At 41.6% G+C, this 21,068-nt stretch overlaps 1 protein-coding gene across 4 annotated transcripts in view; it reads left to right on the top strand.

The window, feature by feature from the left end:
* The window catches only part of utrn (utrophin), a gene marked incomplete at both ends in the record, with an annotated part of 159,242 nt that extends 152,764 nt beyond the window's left edge, over nucleotides 1-6,478 (top strand). For all 4 annotated transcript variants that reach the window (XM_079290349.1, XM_079290348.1, XM_079290351.1 and 1 more), the window contains 4 exons: nucleotides 2,027-2,102; nucleotides 2,306-2,389; nucleotides 4,079-4,104; nucleotides 5,095-6,478. In XM_079290349.1, the coding sequence (XP_079146475.1) occupies nucleotides 2,027-2,102; nucleotides 2,306-2,389; nucleotides 4,079-4,104; nucleotides 5,095-5,103 (195 nt within the window). The remainder of the gene's footprint in view (nucleotides 1-2,026; nucleotides 2,103-2,305; nucleotides 2,390-4,078; nucleotides 4,105-5,094) is intronic.
* Nucleotides 6,479-21,068: the final 14,590 nt, after the last annotated feature.

Here is a 21,068-nt window from a genome sequence, read left to right on the forward strand (position 1 = left end):
GATCTGTCGGGAAGTTTTCTCCCAAGAAGCCTCGGGTTTATGGCTGAGAGAAGACGCAGGTAGATAGTCATAGATAGTTTTCCTTAATTGCATTAGGCCAATTGTTGGGGAGCAGTGATTACAATTCACAGACTCACTCACACACTGATACAAAATGCCTTTAATGAATTAAAGGATTCTTTCAGAGTAATTTGAATAAATCATCAACATAAATATGAACTTCTGCCCCCAGTAGCCCCCACATAGATGTCCACACATATTTGCATGTAAACGTGCTCACCCATTCAATTTTTAGTTGTAGTTTTTGTGCCCGTGAATACGAAAACCCGTTGCTCAATGCTCGGATTAGATCCTAATCATATCATTTCCATTCCACCCAGGAGTCCAGCATTTGTCTACAGTCCTTCTATTTGATTTGTTTATGCCCGGCCTAATTGCTCACAGAGGTTGGATTGTTTGTGCAAAGTGAGAAATGCACAATCCTCAAGCCAAACAAACAAATCAGATTGAACAATATCTGCTCTCTGGTAGCTGTGGAGGCACAGTAATAACTCACAACAAATGAGGAAGGCAGCTGACGTGACTCTGCAGATTTTGAATGGATGAAGAGTAACGGTTTGACAGAAATGAGATGCACCCATCCTTCACCATATTGGAGACTTCCCTCCAGTTCAAACTTTAGATGTGTTGTAGAAATACTCCTTCATTAAGAGTGTAAAGTCTTGAAAAGCAAAAGTACTCATTAAGCAGTATAATATGGCCCCTGCAGTTAACGGTCACATTCTGTCCATCCGGTACTGTTTCAAATATTTCTTTCCTTTACCAATGTCACCACCTCCTGTGTGTGCTTGTTGTATTCACGGGGGAAAGTGATTCTTCTGCTGATTGCAATGGAACAAATGCAAACATTAATGGCACAGACAACTACCTGCGTTGACTTAAACACCCCCGCACTAAATAACGTCTGTTTCCTGACATTTATGTCCCAGGAGTCCTGATGATATGTCAACATGTCTTTCCATCAACCCCAGCATTACTGCCAAGCCGCAGCATAATAAACCCAGCCAGCTTGATGGCACGCACTAAATTCCCACTCCTGAAGGCTGACCAAAGCCCTGACCTGAGCTATTCTCAGGCGAGCCTCAAGACGGTGGCTGCGCTCGAGAGACGTTTCCAACATTTTAGCCTTTTACTAGCGCCAGGGGCACCAGGAGATGAAGGAGGAGGAGAAGAAGAGGAGGGGTGACGAGGGAGGGGAGGGAGGCAACATTGATTTGCAGTAGAAAAGCTGACGGGAGTGTGGGAGTCTGCCTTAAATGTCACCAGACATCAAGCTCCGTGCATCAAAGCAACGGAGCGTGTTTGCAACGATTGATCAACTGTCCACAGTACTTCAGTGACACAATCCTAATATCTAATTGATAAATCGAGACACTGTTTTCGAATGTTTTTCAGAGGAGCTGGGCTGTTTTTTTACTGTCATTGTGATATATTTTCATTGGTTTGACAAATTGCTTTCATCAGACTTTCACCATCACCCATGACTTAAAGCTTAATGTGTATCGTAAAGAATGAGAATCCTCAGTGTATCTCCGTGTGCAGGCCTAAACTCATATTATTGCTATAGATGTGGACAGGGCATGTATGGATATATGGACAGAGGAATATCTTTTCGATCTTGTGGCTGGTTGGTCATGACTTCAATTTAAATCGTTAATGTTATCAGTCTAGGAACCTCGATTGCTGCACTCAATAAAATAACTCTGCATAAGACAAATAGCTCGAAGGATTCCATTCAAATGTCCTTCGGGGTCCTCTGATGTGATTGATTCTGTAGCATACTGAAGTAGTCGGGGAAATGGCAGAGACAAGTTTATGAGACAGCCTCATCGTGCCGCCCTCTGGTATTCCCTTGTCTCCTGCCCGGCGCTGTGAAGCACAGCTAATTTTGAAGTTGTCAAGCAGAATAATTACGTTACAATAATGGCGTTTTCTTTTTCTGCTGTCTTTCCTCTGTCTCTCTCAGCCGGAGATGGACTCGAGGGTGAATGGAGTGTCCTCTCCAACTGTGCAAGATGGAGGGCCACTTACTGAGAACTCAGGTGAGACACTCTAGCTCAAAGAGACTTGTATACTCCGACACTCCCATTGATCATCTTGATATATGAAGACATGGAGTTCAATAGCAGGATGTAGCAGCAGCTTTCAGCAGGTACACTGGTTCTCTGCAAATGTTGCTCAGTATCTTATGGAACCATTTTGTCTGTGGTAACTGAACCCAATGTGTGTGTGTGTGTGTGTTCAGATGAGTTGCTGGATTCCCACCACAGCAGCTCTGACCTGGCGGATGTAATGGAGCAGATTAACAACTCCTTCCCTGCATGCAGTCGTAAGTTTCGTCCTTCTCAAACTCTCCCCCGCCGTGTCTTCTCAGCCGCCGTCGGCAGATTTGTGTTTCGCCACAAGGACGCTGGTCAGCAGAAAAGTAGTGCACGTCACTCCGTTTAACTGGTCATACTTCGTACCCTGCAGGGAAAAATAGTGTAGCGAAGCAGATATGGGAATGAGGGAGATTTTTTTGCCCCCCTTATACATCAATACATTTTTTCCTCTCTGAATTTTTACATTTTTAAAAAGTCAAAAATAGTAGAAAACTATTTTTCGCCATCGCAATTACCTAAACTCCAACATGACACCTTGAAATCACTTGTTTATCTCTACCAACAGTCCAAAACCCAAAGATATTCAGTTAACTGATGTACATACAAAATAAAGCAGCAAACCCTCATTAATAAGCTGGAAGTAAAGAATGTTTTGCGTGAAACAAAACTGAGATGATTGATCAAAATAGTTGCTCACCCTCATTTTAGGGCTTTGCAATATGGAGAAAATCAAATATCAAGATATTATTTACCAAATACCTCAATATTGATATTGCGATGATATTGTAGAGTTGACTATTGGTGCTTTTTGAGTCGCGTAAATAAAACATCTACACATGACATGCCTTTACAGTAATGTAGCCAACAAACCAGGATGAGACGACACTTATCAGATCCAAAATCGAAATCGATATCTAGTCTCATATCCTGATATGATGCATATATTATCGTTATATTGACCAGCCCTACCTGATTTAATGGACGAAACATTTCATCGAAAAAAAGTGTCCGTTTTAAGCTTAAATCTTCTCCGCTGTTATGTTACATTTATCATGTTCTTCTTAAATCAATATTCAATTGGAATCTGTAGATATGTTTGTTATAAGATACATCTCATACATTTGTAAGTTTATTTTGTTTATCCACGTCAGTACTTCTTACACCTGTGACATCTTCTGTGAGTTGTTGCAGCAATGAATGAAATAGAAACAGGAAATTGAGGCCGGGGAGAAACGGTGGTTCTGTCCTGAGGCAATCGATATAATCTACAATTTCATTTTGAATCATCGTCCACCTTCTAATTGTCTCCTTTACTTCCTCGCACTGCTTTTGTTGATCCTTCTGTCTTCTCTGTCCTCTTTCACCACCTCACATAGTGCTGCATTTTATTTTTTACCTCATACTGTCATTGGACTTTGTTGATGGTGTGTGTGTGGTAAATAGTAGCAGCTGTGCTCTTATTTCTAGTCATGAATACAAAAGGTCTTGTCCTGTAATTCGCTGGAGTGTGGTATATAGAGTGTGCTTTTCCTATAACTATTATCAAGTTTTCTGCCGTGCTTTTTGGGACATCGATTTTAAATACAGCCTCGAGGTTTCGTTGGTCATCATTTCAATTTGGTATGCGATATGATCGGGAAAAGACTTTGACCCTCATTACTCTTTATAGCAGAATTTGAAGGAATATCCTCCTCTGGGAATATTCATGAAAGTAGAGAAATGAACGATAAAAGGTTTGAATAGCGAGTTAGAGCTCACTGACTTTAAATTGCATTCAAATTTTACAATCAAAGCTCCAATGAGAGCTTGAGTTATAAAATCCATTCTAATCTGGCAGAGTAGACGCTCCAGCATTGTAAACTGAACAGCTCCGAGTGTTAAACCGTGCTATTGTCTCTCTGCTTTGTCTTCCACAGCTTCGAGCCTCTCCTCGAGACCACAGGTAAGACCACAGTAGTTCTCTCAACCAGTCTGCACGTGCAGCTTGTGTGGAAGGCACTTTCTGCTTCTCTGTGTGTGTTTTCACGGGTTTGAGTAATTGGCAAAGGTGAGAGAACTTTGAGCAGGGCCACATTTTCGAGGTAATTACAGCTGCTGTCACAAAAGCAGTCCGCCTCCATGTAGCCTTCACCCGCCTCAGCCATCCATGGCCTGTGAGAAAGAAACAACTAATGGATGTCTCTGGAGTGCCATTAGCTGCTCCTCTCGTTCCCCCCCGTCGGACACCAAGGTGCATTTTGGGACGGAGGTGTTGTGAAAGCCCTTGCCACTGACCCCTTCACCCGCTCTGGTGCTTCTCCCCTCCCCCCATTCTTTACTTTCTCTCACTGTATTTTTTGTTAGACTGCTCAGCTTGTTTCTTCACACACAGCTAATACCTTTCAATGTCCTTATTTGCTATTGATCTGTTAGTGGTGGCTGTAGACGGACAACGGACGCAATACACACTTTGTACTCAGTACACTGAGGAGATGAAGTGAACCAAACATCTTACATCGCCGCAGTCTCATACTGGTATTTAGTTGAATCATCCTTTCACTTTTTCCTTTTCCTTTTCATTGTCCTTGGCAAATGCTTTCTGTTGGTTTTCACACAAAGGCATGGGTGAATAGGTTTGAGTGTCCCCGCCCACCTCCTCCCTTTCCTCCACACCGAGCTCCCTAATGGACCGCAACTGGCTTGAGGGGCCGCAGTCCATTTACCAGCTTTCAAATCCGATTACTTTGTTCGGACATCTGATATTTCCACCCCGAGATGTCTTGATCAGAAACAATGAGGCGGCTTTACCTGCTTCACTTGGGCTATGAATAAAAAACACAGCAGTACTAACGAACCCCACAGGCGTGCACCGTGTGCACCGTCTTTTTCAATACCTCACTCTTGTTGTCTGATCTGACTTGAGGATTTCATATTTATGTTCTCTGTTTTGCAGGTATTGTGAGCACAGTCACCACAGAGGATGCCGCTTTGGTGTTTGTGCAGTCAGTGTCGGAGGAGACAGAACCATTCCCAAACAAACAATCCCCCCCCCCCCCCCCCCCGATCCCAAAGACGCACAGGACCAGACAACTTAACTACTTTTACCACCTTGTCTTGTACTATGCAAACTGTACATTTTATGAACTGTAGATTGTACCTGAACTTGGTTCAACATTTGTCAGTGATTTGTTTAGATATGCAGATTAGTATATGGACACGGGGCTTTGTATAGTAAAAAAAAAAAGTGCTTTTGTTTTTGTTTTTCCAGAGGTTTGTTTGAGATTTGTATTTCGTTCTTGTTAACTTCTGCCCTCACTGGGGATCAAACTGTTACATATGTTGTCATTCCACTGCTTCATACCCTCCAGTCCCCCACTTGCAATTTTTTTTGGTCAAAGGAAGTAGCCACAGGTTTCCATGTTTGGGAGCACGCACAGTTCCTGAGTACTAACATCTAGTGGCCGGAAGGATTATCGTTTTGAAGACCGTCACTTTTCAAGCCTGTGTTTTGTTTTGAAAATCGATCTCGTAGCATGCTCGATGTCAAGTTCCCCTTTAAAGCATTGATATGGCGGCAGACTTTGTGTCCACTGCGATTTGTTGATATCAACTTTACCCCTTCTGTGCCTATACAGTTTGTCATTCCACGTGCGGAAGACAGAGATAAGAGTTGATAAATGAAAGTGGGTTTGTGTACAAAGAGTGAAGTTTTGGAGAATAAAGATTTTAATCTAAAGTTGTTCTGAATTTGGGTTTGTAAGAGGCCCGCCGTCATGTAGAATAGCTTTTTTTTTTTTTAAAGATATATGTTCAGAAATCAGAGGAAAGCCATGATTGCCTTGCTACCTCAGACTCATAGACACAGTTTTGTTTTTGTGCTTTGTTGTGATCATTTACAGAACAAGAACAACCTGGTTTAGCTTTCTAAGCTTTAGCTTACTGTATTGGTGTACACTGCAACGAGGAGACGCCAAGTAAAAAAGAAAAGAAAATCTATTACTGTACCACAATGGGTCTGTGGCCTGATGAAGCTAGCCGTGCGTGATGACGAGTATTACTTTATCTGATGTTGGTTTTTCCACTGGCCTACTAGCACTGGTCCCTCACTGCGTTGTGTTGTTGTGCTATATGCTATCCTGTAAAACTTGTGAGACTGAACAACACTACTATAACCTCCTCTGACTGTAGACTAGTGATGATGGTGATGATTTTAATGATTCCAATCATGATGGACAGTACCATAGCAGAACTGTGTCGCTTCTCCTGAGGTATGTAAAATAGATTGACCACACTACGTGTAATATGGCTACGTTTTATTCTAAATAAAAATTTTATAACAAGTGCGTCTCCCCTCTGCATTGCTTTACTTCATGTAATTGTTAGGCCTGTAATAGTCGATTGAGGCTGTAAATATTCAAAGTTAATAAATCCCTTAACTTTCATAAACACTGATCAGAAATTCAATTCCACTACTTGAAGTGTTTTCATATGCAGCACTTGCCTTGAATTTAAAACCATCTATTGATTACTGCCAACGCTTCAGTATCATCCAGCCAGGACCGTAGCGTTACTATTTATCAAAGGAATTGATCATGCAGTGAGAGGTTGTGTCATTATTACACGTTTGCAGTTAACATGCTGAGCTGTTGAACTCCAAATGAATGATGAAAGGTAATTAGCCTTTGCTGCCTTCAATTTTTTTTTTCTTCTCAATTGAGCAGCATTACTCTCTTGTGGCTGCATTCATTGATTATTCTTAAAGGTTGCGCAATGTTTGATTTAAAGACATTTAGTTTGTGCACCTTGGCCGTGCTGTCACTTGTTGCTGGTTATAAATCAAATCTGACGAGACAAGTCATTTAAAGGTGTAAAATCTGCTCATTTTAGCAATCTGTCAGACAGGAAATTGCCTGCTGCACTCTGGCTGCAGTTATTGGACCACAAATGGGTTGTTTCCTTCCTTTAAGTGCACCGGCACGTCCTCGTATAACCATGTCCTCCACTACAGTACTGAGGAAATATTGATGACTAACATATCAATCCCTTGATTGTGTCCATATTGGTTTTTGTTGTGGCGCCTGTGCAAATTCAACACAAATAAAAGTAACTTTTCCATGCCACGTTTTTGGTGAATATCACTCCCTCTCATCTGTGGTCCAGCCATAACGCACTTCAATAATGCAAAGTGGAAGTGCACCCTAATTGGATCTGACTCACATCCTCCTCTGGGCTCCCTGGGGTGCCTTAATTAGTCCGCCACTCCCATTTCTGTGATGTACTGCAGGAATCGGCTTGTTTGTAAAGGCAAAGAAGTTTAAGTGACAAACATACACAAGAGCGAGAGGTGGTACTTATTGCTCACTGGATCCCGTGATAGAAAGAAGTGCACTGGTATTGTTCTTAATATTAATGTGACAATAAGGATCTATGTGAAGGAGGATTTGGTTTAATTACTGTTACAATCTGATAGGCTCATATGAAACTTACTCAATTTATCAGCCATCTTTCCAAAGTATTTTAATCCTGCTCAGACAAAGCTCTCTGGGAATTAGTGCATTAAACTGTCACGCTCCAGTGAGGCGCAGTCTGCGCAAAGATTAGGATTCCGCAGTTCAACAAAAACACAATTCAATTAGTGGATGTTTTAATAATAATATAACAATTGTGAAAGTGAAATTCCATGGCACTCCAAATGGAGATCAAAGGTCAGCCCTGCTGCTGGTAGGAATGCATTGAGTCAGTGCTGCCCAATCACCAACCTGGTCGGTAATCAAGAATCCTACACCACCTGTGATTGTGTAATTGATTTCCTCTACAGGAAAGTACTCTCTCAAAATTGGCTTGGATTACATGTGTTTGTTGTTGCTGGACCCTTGACAAACAGTTATTTTCTGCCAAATAAGTTGCTGAAGAAAGTTTCCTTCCATCAGGAGAACTGGTGTTTATAAATTTATAAATAACCTACTGAAGAAGCCCTGTGTCTGAAACTGCTCTGCTCATTTAGTTTTTACTTTATTTATTTCGATTAAACCCAACAAGACAGCAAGACAGCAGTGGCTCTTGTTTCTCTCAACTCCACACTTCAAACAGCACAGATTTTGCTTCGAGGTGTTTAAACCCAGACCAACTACACATGCATGCACAAGTAAGTCACTATGCAAGTAACCTCTTGGGTGATAAAGGGCAAAGGTTTAAGCTTAACATAAACTTCTGATGCAATAAATATCTTCCCTATATTATCCGTCTGTTTAACGCCCTGAGTCATCAATGATATTCCCAGTTCCACAGTGGCCTCCAGTGCCTCCTTTTTCGTAAAGGTGCCCTCCTTGGCAGTAAAACATTTACCCTGACCCTATCTGTGCTCCACATGCAGAGTAAATACGACACTACAGGCTCTCTCGTATCCTGTGTATATGAGCCTCTCACAGGATAACCCACAATATCTATTTAATTCACTTGTCCTTTTGTCCTTAAACTCCTCTGAGCATCACCATCTGTGATCTGCTTGCTCTCTTTTGTGGGGTAAAAACAGACTACGACGATTCCTCCGGGCTTTGGCCGTATGGCCTCAGCTGTCCACCGACCGACCATCCAACCTGTTTTTTTGGATGGCACAGTGCTGGATGGTTGTTTCCTTCCCCCCTTCCTCATCCCCCTTTTTCTCATTCATGCATCAACGCTGGCTGGCATGCAGATCCGCTCGACAGCTGTCCGCTTTGATCAGATGCTTGGCAGGCAGCGGCAGAGCCAGTGGTATGGTGGGTGTCTTGGCGGGTAGCTGCCCCTGGCACAAGGCGAGGGGCACAGAGGACGGGGAACAGATGTTGAGGACGGGGAGGGAAGACCTGTCCGGGATAGAGGCTGGACTCGAGAGGAGTCAGGGAAAGAGGAAGGGAGGAGTACAAGACAAGCAACCTAGAGGGGGGGGGGGGAACTGATCAGGAGATTACTAGAGGTAGTTTCAGTTTTCATTATTGCTATTATGTTAGCAGTTGAATCTCTGTTATGCTTACAGTGCTCCTCCATGTAAATGTTCCAGCTCACACAAACTTGAGATAAACCCGTGTCCTAATGAACCTGCCGGCTTTAACAATTCCCTTGCAGTGCTTATCTGCTGAAGTTTATCATCCTCAGTGCACTCCAGATCTCCAGAATATGCTGCGTGTGCATATAGTGAGTTAGCATTAGCACCATTTTAGCTCTCTCTTTGACAATTCATTTGAAGTATCTAACTGCACAGGACCTTCTCCTGGCAGGGCATCGACGTGGGGTTTACATTTTGGATGCTTCAGGGAATATTCTGGGCATTTGTCCCATGTCAGCATTTTCTTCTGTGGGCTTTAAAGAAATGAAATGGAGAGCGAAACCTGATATTTTTAGTATACTTTCTTCAATCACTTTTATGTATTTCATTTAGAGCCAGCCTCAATATGGCACAGTGCATTCAGCTTGCAATGTCTGACCTCTACTCTTAAACAGCCCTGCTTTAACTGGAAATTGCTTTTTTCAAATTTATATATTTTTCATTTTTACTCGTCTCTCATTCCCCAGAAAAAATTGCGATAAACTGTATTATTGTCATTTTAAGAACATTTTATGCCAGACCAATGAACCTTTAATTCTTAAGAAAATTCAGATATTTGAAATGGAATATGAAAAAAATATGAAAATATCCTAAATACATAAAACGTGGATACATTTAACCACACAACAAAAAAACAATGAATACAATGAACTCCCAAGCTAATGAAAATGTGCAATGTGTGCACAATTCCTAAGTTTGATAATGTTAATGTTTGTTCTGGCATCCTGTTGGCTGAAATGTAGGCGACATTCTTACGTCAACCAACATGCATGCAAACACAACGGGCAATATCGATGTCAGCATAAATGATTGAGGTCTTGTCCATGCATCGTACAATAAGTAGATAAATATTTTTGTCACAGGCCTAGTCATCAGTTGCCTTGCTGGCTGCCTTATTATCTCATTTAAAGGCAGTCATTTGCCCCAATCCATATGCTGACATCATTCACCCCTCTTTATGGCTATTACAGATACACAAACATAGATCCTGACACACACACTTGTATTGTTGCATTACACCTATTCTACCTGCTTTTCTCTCCAAAGCAAAGATGACTGTACTAAGCTTTCTCAGACAGAATTCCCCATGGGCTCTTTCAGGATGCCTGGTCAGGGCCACGGACTAATGAAGGGAGACAACCGAAATCGGTGCGACTGAAATTAGAGCAGTGGGAGGTGTGTGGGGAATCAGTCAGTATCTTCCCAGTTTCATTACAGCATGGACCATTAGCTGCTGACAGGTCATTGACGTCCCTGGTCACGATGTTTAGAGCCCTGCTGCCACAATGCCAGTATGAACCAATCATGCCACTTGTAAACGCAGATGCTAATGCAATTTGATGGGCCTTTTCAATTTGGCTGAAAGATTGATGGGAAATATGGAATGGATCTTTGTTGTGATGTGTTGCATATAGGGGAAAATAAATAATAACCAAGGCATTCACCATTTTGTGCCAAATGATTGCAGTTTGATTAGCATATTTCCTTGTATGTCGGAAAGCCGTCGGGTGCCAGGTGATTTTCCTCGCACCTTTGCGATAGTTGTTTGGTATGCAGATGATTTTCTGAATGTTTTCTGAGGCTGAACTTTTGGCATGCTAAATGTGCTCGCAGGTGTTTTGCTCACTTGTCGTTTTACATGCAAGGCTGTGATATTTGCATGCAATTAGCATTAGGGCTAGCTACGTGTATGTTAATTATTACGTGAATCACAGACGAATTGAAAGGGTAACCTCTACTCTTTACTCATATTTTTCTCTCCACATTCTGCAGAGTTGGCAGACGTTTGGTTTTTTAGGAGTGGGCTGGTTGCCGATGAAAGCGGCCAACGTATGACACCTGCCTCCAGACAGCCAACAGCAAAATGTAACTGCAATAATTGGGTTTCAACCAGTAAAGAGCAGTCACTATGCATAATTACAATATGTAAGATTTAAATTGAAATACTTTGCACTAGAATGTTAAGATATGGACCAGAATCCGTCAACAACACCACTAAATACACACATACTTTGTTTTTCAGCTGAAAGAAGAGGTTTGGGGCTTTAATTTCTCTTTAAAGGAGTTTACTACTTCACATTTTAGTTTTTCAAAACAGCTTAAAAATACATCCCTGATGCATAGGCGGTTAAATTACAAACAGCAATCAACCAATCATGGATTGATCATTGAGATCCCTATTCCTGTCGTCATTGTATTTGATAGTCGTTACCTAAGTTGATTGGGCAATGGTTGCCCACCCTTGATCTGAGCGCACGAACACCCGTCGTCCAGTAAATAAATAAATAGATCAGCAGGTCTCTTTAATCATCTATTGATGATTTGATCAGGAATCTGCAAAATCCTATGGGTGACAGTGCAAACTCCAAGAAACCGACCCAGGAGTCTTGACTGAAAGTTGATGTGTGACACCTGAACACTCTCTAAGTACACTGAGAGTATCTGGTTCCCTTACAATAGCAGGAAACTTGCTTCACAAAAGAAATAGGCTGCATGGGATTCAGTTTTTCCCCTCGTTCTCTTTTTAAAAATATGCACATCATATTCTTTTTGACAAATGGAGTGCTAATGATCAAAACACAACTCAGAGGCCTTTAAATAATCTGTCAAATTCAGCTGGCAGGCTGATGGGAGGAAGGGGAGATGTCATGTGTCAAAGGAACAGGTAACTACACTGCCACCTGAGAAATGGGAGAAGATGTCGGTGAATAATGTAGGAGGTAGTCTAGTATGAAAGTGGTTTGATACGCTCATTTGACTTGTTACTAAGGACTGTATAAAGCTGGATGTCAGCTGCAAAGACTCAATGAGCTCATCTGACTACACTTGAAAATGCAAAGTGGTCCTTGTTAAAAACAAGGCTGCTGAGATGCGTGTTCACTTGACAGTTCCAGTGAGGAAAGAATAGGAAGGAAATTGGAGAAGAACACCGTGCAAAACGAATGAAGAGTGCAGAAAGAACAACGGGAAGGCAAGTAGCAATGATTCTACGGTATAAGCAGAAATAATAAGTTGGCTGAAGCTAAAGGAGGAAAGGTAAGCAGAGAATCAAGCTGTCAGCTGGTGGCAGCCACTTTTGATTAAGGCCATCGTAATGGTTTGGTAAAGTTAGAAAGATAGACAGATTCGGACTTCCCGGTTCAATAAATCGTTCACGAAACGTTGCTAAAATACAAACGATACCTCCCTGTAACCGTAGTGAGGTAGGCAACAAGCTACAACCTCAATTAAATTAAAATGGGGCCGGTTTACGGACTCCTCCGAGCTGGACAATCGGCATCGGTCTCAATGAGCGGCTGGCTGCAAGACGAGTGCGCAGGGACCGTCTACAAAGTGCAATGCCGAAAATACTTACTACAACAATATTCAATAGCTTCACTGTCATGCAATGTAATGTAACCAAAATCACTTCACACACCAATGGGCTCCTCTTTGTTGTACTGCAAGTGTCATTTTGAAAAAACATGATTTTGATTAATTTTAGTGAATATTTATGCATTGTAGTTTCACCAGACTTGTAGATGGCTATTTATAAATCAGCTCATGGCTGCCTCATGGCATCCACCCCTCAACCAATCAAATGAAAGATGCCTAGGGTGACCAAGTCACCAACCAATCAGGAGCAGCTTTCAATTAAGTTCTACCTGCAGTTGACGAATATATAGACACATAGTATACCACAATATGTGGGTGTACGTGGGCAGGTATGTTTGTGAGGGGACCATGTATCTGTGATATGCTGGTGTTGAAACAACACTTGGCTCAATGGGTTAAGAGGCTTGTCAAGTAACCGGAAGGTCAACGGTTCAATCCTCGACTGGGACGTGTCGAAGTGTACCTGGTCAAATGCGGAGTCAAATTTCCCACTTAAAGGGATCAATATAGTAAAATAAAAAAATGACTTTTGTAAAATAGAAATATATAGCATTAATATAAAAGGTAATATGCTGGCCTTTCTGTTGAATACCCAAATTTCAAAGTAAGGAATATTGAGTTTTGTAAAATGGCAAATGTTATTTTGTTGTAATTGTTTTTTAGCTCTTAGTGATTGATATGTTTCAAAACTGCATTATGTTTGAAGTGCCAACTGTTACTTTACCTATTGGGCCACCTTTTTTGGTTGTACGACCAAAAGAGTTTACTTTAAAAACCCCTTTATCTTGATAAAATATTCTAGCTTTGTCTGTCCCCCTTTCTGTAGGTTAGAGGCCTTTTGAAGACAATGGGAAGATTAAAAAAAGGAAACAGAGCTCAGAGGAAAGACTTATTTGCAATGTCTGGTGGAAAGACAACCTTGGTCAAAACAATGAAGAGTGCAAACATTACAAATAGAGATACAAGTTACTCCTCAGAAATCTGGTCCGAGCTTTCTCTAACTCTATTTGGTCAAGATAATAAAACAAATAGTCATTGGCTGTGGGTCATATGGACCAAAAATTGTATTAATACACATCAATACTGTAATCTACAAAAATCAGGTTTTCACATAGCAGCTCAGGGCTCTGAATGCCTGCAGCATTTTACACTGCACTATTTAGCAGAGCAGCTCGCAGACTTTTCCTTACCCATAGCCCTTCTGCTCTTACTTGCTTTAAATCGCCGCATCACCCGACAGGGTTAACAACACCATGGTAGAATTCCAGCCCAAGATTGTTGAACCAGAACAGCTGATCTTGGTAGCAAGAGCAACAGCAAGTGGACCGCCGTGAGCCAGCTCTCTGCTCTGCGCCCTCGTGAAACGCAGCGATCAGAGGAGAGACGAGCGTGACGTAAATGGCAAACGCATTAAAGAAAAATAATTCGATTTTAAAGTTCCATGATTCCACTACTTTCCATCATGTTTTAGGTTTTTGCTGTGGTATTGTTGTATTATCGGTATCAAGATACTTTTAAAGTCATCATTTTTGGTAGAGTGACAACATTAGAACTAGCACTAACTTTTATACTACTACCAGTTTTTTTTTTATGATGCGATAACACTCTTCAAAATGAAAATATCATGGCTGGAATCTCAGTTTCCTAATTTCACCTCCTTGCTCCCTCTACTCTGACTTCCATTATCCATGGATGACATGAGTTGCCACGGAAAGCGTTGCCCCACTTTTCCCTTTCCCCCCCCTCTTAAAATAAATGTTGAAATAAAGCTGAAACCAATCCGGCTTAAGACCCATCTCTAAGTTTCCTCGTAGCCCCTTTCAATTGCTGTCGTCTCAACGAAATGAGCTGGGAATCAGGCCTCTCTGTGTGATACAGATTGCAGTTGGAAAGCAGGTTATCCTTTCACAGGAATAGGCCTGGGATGACACAACTCCTTGTTTTTGTTCCCAAATCTGCAGGTGAACAATGCAAGCACTGGGCACTGGCATCAGCTCAACCAGAGATGCCAGCCTTGTCTCTTCTGCACACTCGTGTTTGCTGCTGACAAGGGACAAGCTAAAGTGCAAAAGTGGAGCAAACAGCTAAATATATTAGAAACTAGTTTACGGCCCCACGATCAGCAATGTGCTCCTGTGTGAATACATTTACACTGCGCCTGGCTGTGCTATCTGAATTAATAGAAACGTGAATGTGGTTGCATTAGCTTATATGTTGTGTGCTTTGATGCAGCGCGGGGCTTTTTTTTTAGCTGTGTGTAGTGTGCCTGAATATTGTCCGGGTGTATTACAAGTCTACAGCTTTGGGGTTTGTTAGCTCTTCTCTGGGAGATGTGTTCAGTCTTTCCATTAACTATTGAAAACAACATCTGCTTTGGAGAATTCCTTGTCAAGCTCTGGATCCTGAAGCAACAAAGAGGCTTGAAGATCCATTTAATATGGGCTCCTGCTGCCACTGAACAGCCATAATGCACGACTTTTTGCATTGGGAATTTCACAAAATGACAAATAACTGATGGCCAAGAGGTTTCCTTGACATGTTTTTGTGCCAGGAGATTTAGGAGACAAAAGTTTGAACAGACAAATTCCTTTAACTCCAGCTAAAAAGTGTTCTTGTCCCTAGTAGCTAGCAAACCAAGACAAAACGTGTGGATGGATTCAATTTGCACAGATAGTCTTCAAGGGAGAGCTCAGATATGGATTTCTAGGGAGGGTTCTCGGAACATGATTTCAGCTTTGTAATTAAAATTTCATCAAGTAATGAAGCGAACCAGAGGCTAAAGGTTAATCATCTGTTCAACAGCTAGAAGGTCAGACTTTGTGTACTTTGGATTGTGTGATGTATTAAGTGCGTGCTGGCTGCTAATATCGGCTGTGCACCGACATGAAACTAATGGACATGTTAAGTGTGAGCTCTGACAAGCATATTCGATTAAAGGTTAATTGTTAATTATCACAATGCGAGGAAGAAACACCAATAGCGCGGCAGGAAGGAAGCAAAAATAGTTTATGACCTTGACACAGCTTGAGAGTGAGCTCGAGACTGAGAGGAAGAGAAAAAGATGATGGTGCCTAATCTACGTGTGCACATGTGTTTCTGGATGTATTCAGCTGAGACGGTCTTATTTCGTCTGCATTCTGATTACCGTGTGGCCTTTGTGCCTGTGTTCGAAACTACTGTGGGGTAAATGATTGCAGGGGAAATGGCCGGCCCTGAGAGTCTTATTGGCGAACATTGCAGCAATCACCTAATGGTCCATATCCGTCCCATGCATTCATGAATCTCGAGCCTTTTCTCCTCCTGTTTCGCTTTCTCCTACCACCTTTTAAGAATCGCATATATCTTCAGTTGAAATTGTGTTCATTCTTCTCCCACATTTCTCTCATCTCTCACACTGATTACTTCACTTCAATTCCGTTGCTGCCATTTGCTATTTTCCTCATCACGCCTTCATGTTGCTCTCCCGTGCATGAACAAAACACGGAGGAAACAATCGGTACATTTGCAAATTCTTAAAGGGGCAATGTGTGAAATCTGGGCACATGCCTCAAAGAAACGGAGGGGGGTCAGCATTTCACCTCCACCACAAGGTCCACTCAATCGGAATTCTTTAATCGTCAGTTATCGGAAGAAAACTACGAGTCAACTACTAACAAACAGCAGGGTAATAATACGCAAATATCCTCTAATCTTCACAAGGCTGGTGTAACGCTGGGTCTAACCTGTGTAACCTGTGTCACTCGCAATTTGACGATTCATTTCAAATTTAGGTATTTTGAATGTGAAACAACAATATTTTAATTGGGAACAAACAACAACAAAGCAGTCTCTAAATCTTCTGCAGCCTACAAACTGTAGTTTTTCTGTCAATGAAGTGTTCATTGGTTCATTTACTCACAGGGCACCACTGGCTGAGCTTAAGCTGGCTGCTAACTGCTACAGAAGGCGTTTGCTCGTTTCTGCCACTTTGAATTGAATCCAATAAAAAAACCATCAAAACGCTCACGGACCCTACACCTTCAGCATGATTGACACGCCCTCGGGGGAAGCTGTACTTCTTCATCAACTCATGTTGGACTGAGGGAAGACTGTACGTCACCGTGCCTCTGGAGGTACAAGGGGTGTTACAAGACAGGGCGGGCTGGGGCTAGCTGGTTAGCATGCTCATTTCAGTTGATATCTGTGCACCACAACACGTTTTTGACATAATGTCAACGCTGTAAACTCTTCCTATGTTCTTATGCTGATAATGTTTTTTTAGTTTTTATGTTTTAAAATAGAATTCTGGCCATATGACACACATTGCCCCTTTTTAAAGTACCTGTTGTTTTCCATGATTCAGGTGAAAACTGACCCAGGAGTCTATGACTATGCTCATACATTTTGCTTTGTCTTCAGACAAACACAATCCAATATGAGCACGACTGAGTCCCTCAACAATTGGGAGACTTACATTCGCAGCTGTAGTGTAGTTTTTTTTTATGTTGCCTTTTCCTGGTGTGGTCTGTGCTTCACTCGTCTTCCTTCATGTTGTCTTTTTAGTGCCACAGGGTGAGTGACAGCAGCCTGATGACGCTACGTCACATGTGACAAAGCCTCCATATACTGCTCTTTCCATGCAAGTGTAGTAGTCTTGATTGACAAGTTAATTGATTAGTTGGCCAGACCTGTGAGACTGATGACTTGCCGACAGGGCTTTAGTGTTGAGTAAATGAGAGGAATATTCAGTTTCAGTGGATGCCAGACAAAAAGCGGGACCGCATGCAATTCTGGAATTTTTAACGAGCACATTCAATGCCTAATGATAGCTTTTTAATTTAGCTTATGAATGAGAATCTGTTCAATTCACTTGAAACGGAAGACAAGTGAAACGACACATTGGGTTTAATGCTCCAACCTGTTCGACAGATTGTGAGCTCTCGTGTTGGGTAACCTCTTCCTTTCTTCCGCAATGATCCACAGATTTGCTTCTGCATCCTGAAAGCTCTTACCCTTGATTTCGAAACAAAAACCTCGACAAATTCACCCGAACAGCTCTGTTAGGTGGATTCCAGTTGCCACAACATGGTCACTGTGTGGGGTCATTATTGATTCAGGCTAATCCCTCCCTATGTGCAGGATTATGTCTGTCTGAGACTGTACAAATCACTGTTTACCAAAGACAACAGAATTTATCTGAAAGCCCAGTTGAATTCAGACGAGCCGCTAACACTGATCTGTGCTAATCCGGTCAGTGACGGGGTCTCTCAGAGCAGGCATAGTGATGCCTGGTGTTTTAGGATGGAAGGGATAGCTTTTATTAAATGCCCAGCTGTGTAATGCTAATGATTTTCGGCTGTTTTTGTAATTTGTCCAGTATTTTATGAATCACGTTCTGGGCTGTGGGCTAAAATTTTCCATTGTATGCCAAACAATAAAGAACTGAGAGTAAGAAAAGCCTCAGAGAGATACAACGGAGAATGCACGGTCTGGACATGCATACAATTTCATATGGTGGCGAATACATCTTCACATACAGAAAACCACAACTACACACACACACACACACTCTCACCCACACACATTCTTACAGTACACCATTTGTTTTCAGCTTATATAGTACCTCTCCAGTTTCCAGTGCCGTTTTAGTTTTCCAGCCAATCTGTTTATTAACAACTGGTTCATGCTACTGCGATCGGCTCAGACCGCCCATTTTTTACAAACTACTCCGTTCCCCTGCACACACGTCTGGTTTCTCTCCAGCCAAAGGTTCTCTGTAAACTAATTAGTGGTTGTAGAGTGTGGATCTATACCCCATTGGAGGGTGGATGCATGCTAGATTATAACCCTGTGTGTGCGTGTCGACTTGTGTGTGCTTGGAGTGCTGCGGGCCACGGAAAATACTGGTGTGATGTTTTTCCTCTCGCCTCATTTTCCAATTCGGTTTCTTGTTTGTGTGGGAGCAAATATACTGTACATTTAGGTCAATTCTTTATAATAATATCACGTGGAAGATGGGCTTCAGCTGAATTAACACCAGCATTGTCTGCCTGCACAAGAAAATAATTAGCAGTGTTTGTTTTCAAATTCTTGCAAGGTACGAGACAATGAGTCTGTATCATGAAGGGCCCCCTCATTGAGTGTACTATGTAATAACCTGATGCTGATATTTTTTATGTTTTTTTGCAAAAAGTGATGCGATTGTGATACTGAGTTTATTTTCAGAATCCAAGAATTGTATTATTATTTGAGGTTCCCCCACTGAGCGAGGCTGTTGGGTCTTCCACACACCAGCATAACCAAATCCCTTTCTAATCTTCATATTTGGACACACAAAGACTCAAGGCAGAGACACAGTGAATGCCCTTTTCTTTGCTCTCCCAAGATTACCTGTCAGGCTTGTCATGGTTGGCTGATGTGGACATTGTTTCAATTCTTTCTTTGAATGTGTGCGTGTGTGTGTGTGTGTTTGCATTTGCGTTTGTGCAGTTGTTCCAGCAATCATGGTGAGGTGACATTCTTTATCTACATCTTCAGTCAAGTACCCTTGGAGCTCCCTTGGTTACTGACCATGAATCCTACCATAGTAAGTTCTAACATTGCTCAGCCACAGAGGTTTGTTGAGACTGGTGGGCTGGAATAACAATGGTATGCCACATCTGTTTATCTCTGAAAGGAGATTTGTATCTATCTCATGCTTCAATGCACGAGGAACAAGCAGACCTACTTAAACACATGAGGGTTAAATATTCCGCATCAATAAAAGATGTTATTGGTTTCGTGACATGCAAGTTTTATTTTCCTGGAGCTCACAAAGCTCCAAAGGACACTCAAGTGGGAGCAGGACAGAAGCACTTGACATTGCTCCCGTTTCACATTTACATTTGAAAAGGTGTGTTGACAAAGCAAAGGACAAGATAAGAAGCAACCAGCATGGTACATATATCTGAAGAGAATCCTAATCAGTATTTCTATGCATCCTGTTTTGAGGTAAGATAAGGAGAGCGTCATTGCAAAGCGGATGCAGCAAAATAATCGTTTCATGTCGATTTTCTTGTTTTCATCATTTAAATTTGATCAATTGCACAGCGCTACTTTTTTTTTTCTCCATTGAAAGATTGTGACCCGATCCAGAAAACTCAATTCTCAAGATGAACTGATAATCGTTTTATAATCGCATCGTAGTCCTCTCAATCGGAATCGAATCGTGAGGCGCTTCGAGATTCCCACCGCCAACCTGGTACCAGCCAACTTCCCCAAGTAACTTGGCTGGATATAGATATTTTAGGAGCGAGACAAATCCAATGGAAGAAATCTGATGGGTGCAGAAGCAATAAAAGTCTGTGTGTGTGTCTGTGTGTGTGTGTGCATGTGCATGGCACAGCAGAACTGCAGTGAACTCCGTAGGGGAGGAGCGAGTACCGATTTTGACACATTTATTTGTATGATACTCCTGCTCGTAAAAAGTGCATTATCCATACCGGATACTCATTCCATCTGAGTGTTTGGCTCAACTCATTACTAATGTGGAAGGCAGTGGCAGCTTTGTAGATTGGAGAAAGAGCCCGAGGCACCGGCTTGCCTTTACAATCCAATTTACTTCCATGGAAGAGGGCCAAAATACATCAGTGCCACTTATTGCCTGTTCTGTACGTATCCTTTTTCATTTTATTTTTCGTGTTCTTTTCCTTAATGAACAATTTATCTGCAAGGTATCAGTTTCAGGCATCGTTGATGCTGGACTACTATTTCATAAAAAAATATAAAATCAATACAAATGACATTCTTCTTTGCAGGCATCACTGCAATGATCCTGAATTTTCTTATTACCGGTCGGTATTTTACTCTTAGTTGGCATTAAGCGTCAATGACATGAAGCCAGGAGAAGAGTGGCCTTAATCACATAAAAAAAAAAGTTCCCGCCTGAAAAGTGATGTTCAACAATTTTGGTCTTCCAAACATTGTAATTTACTTTATATGCAATGATTTTGCTGGCCTTGATATGTCTGTGGCAGCTGGATAGCATTATTAAAGAAAAAACATGTTTAAGAGTAACCACACCGAGAAAACATTTGTTGAGTAGATAACTTCTATTTATCTCTAATCACAGACAACATGTAACGGTAGTCATCGGGTCAACTAGAGACACACCAATACTGATATCGGATACAGGTCCAATACTGACTCAAACAGCTGGGTCGGGTACCGGTGACAATGGGCCGATCTGGTATCGGATACCATTATTTTAATAAATTACAATTCATTACATTTATATCATCATTTACATCATTTATAATACGTGCACATTTTTAATGGTTCTATAATGTTCCACCTTTACCAGCTGGGCAATGAATTTACTTCTACCTTTGGTACTTTGAAGTATATTCAATTTTTTGTGCTTTTACTTCTGTAGCATTTTGAATGCAGGATCTTTTCTAATAAAAAAAGGTGTTTTTAAACTGTGCTCTAGCAACGTTCGGGCAAGGGGT

The sequence above is a fragment of the Melanostigma gelatinosum genome, assembly GCF_949748355.1.
Source record: "Melanostigma gelatinosum genome assembly, chromosome: 19".
NCBI lineage: Eukaryota > Metazoa > Chordata > Actinopteri > Perciformes > Zoarcidae > Melanostigma > Melanostigma gelatinosum.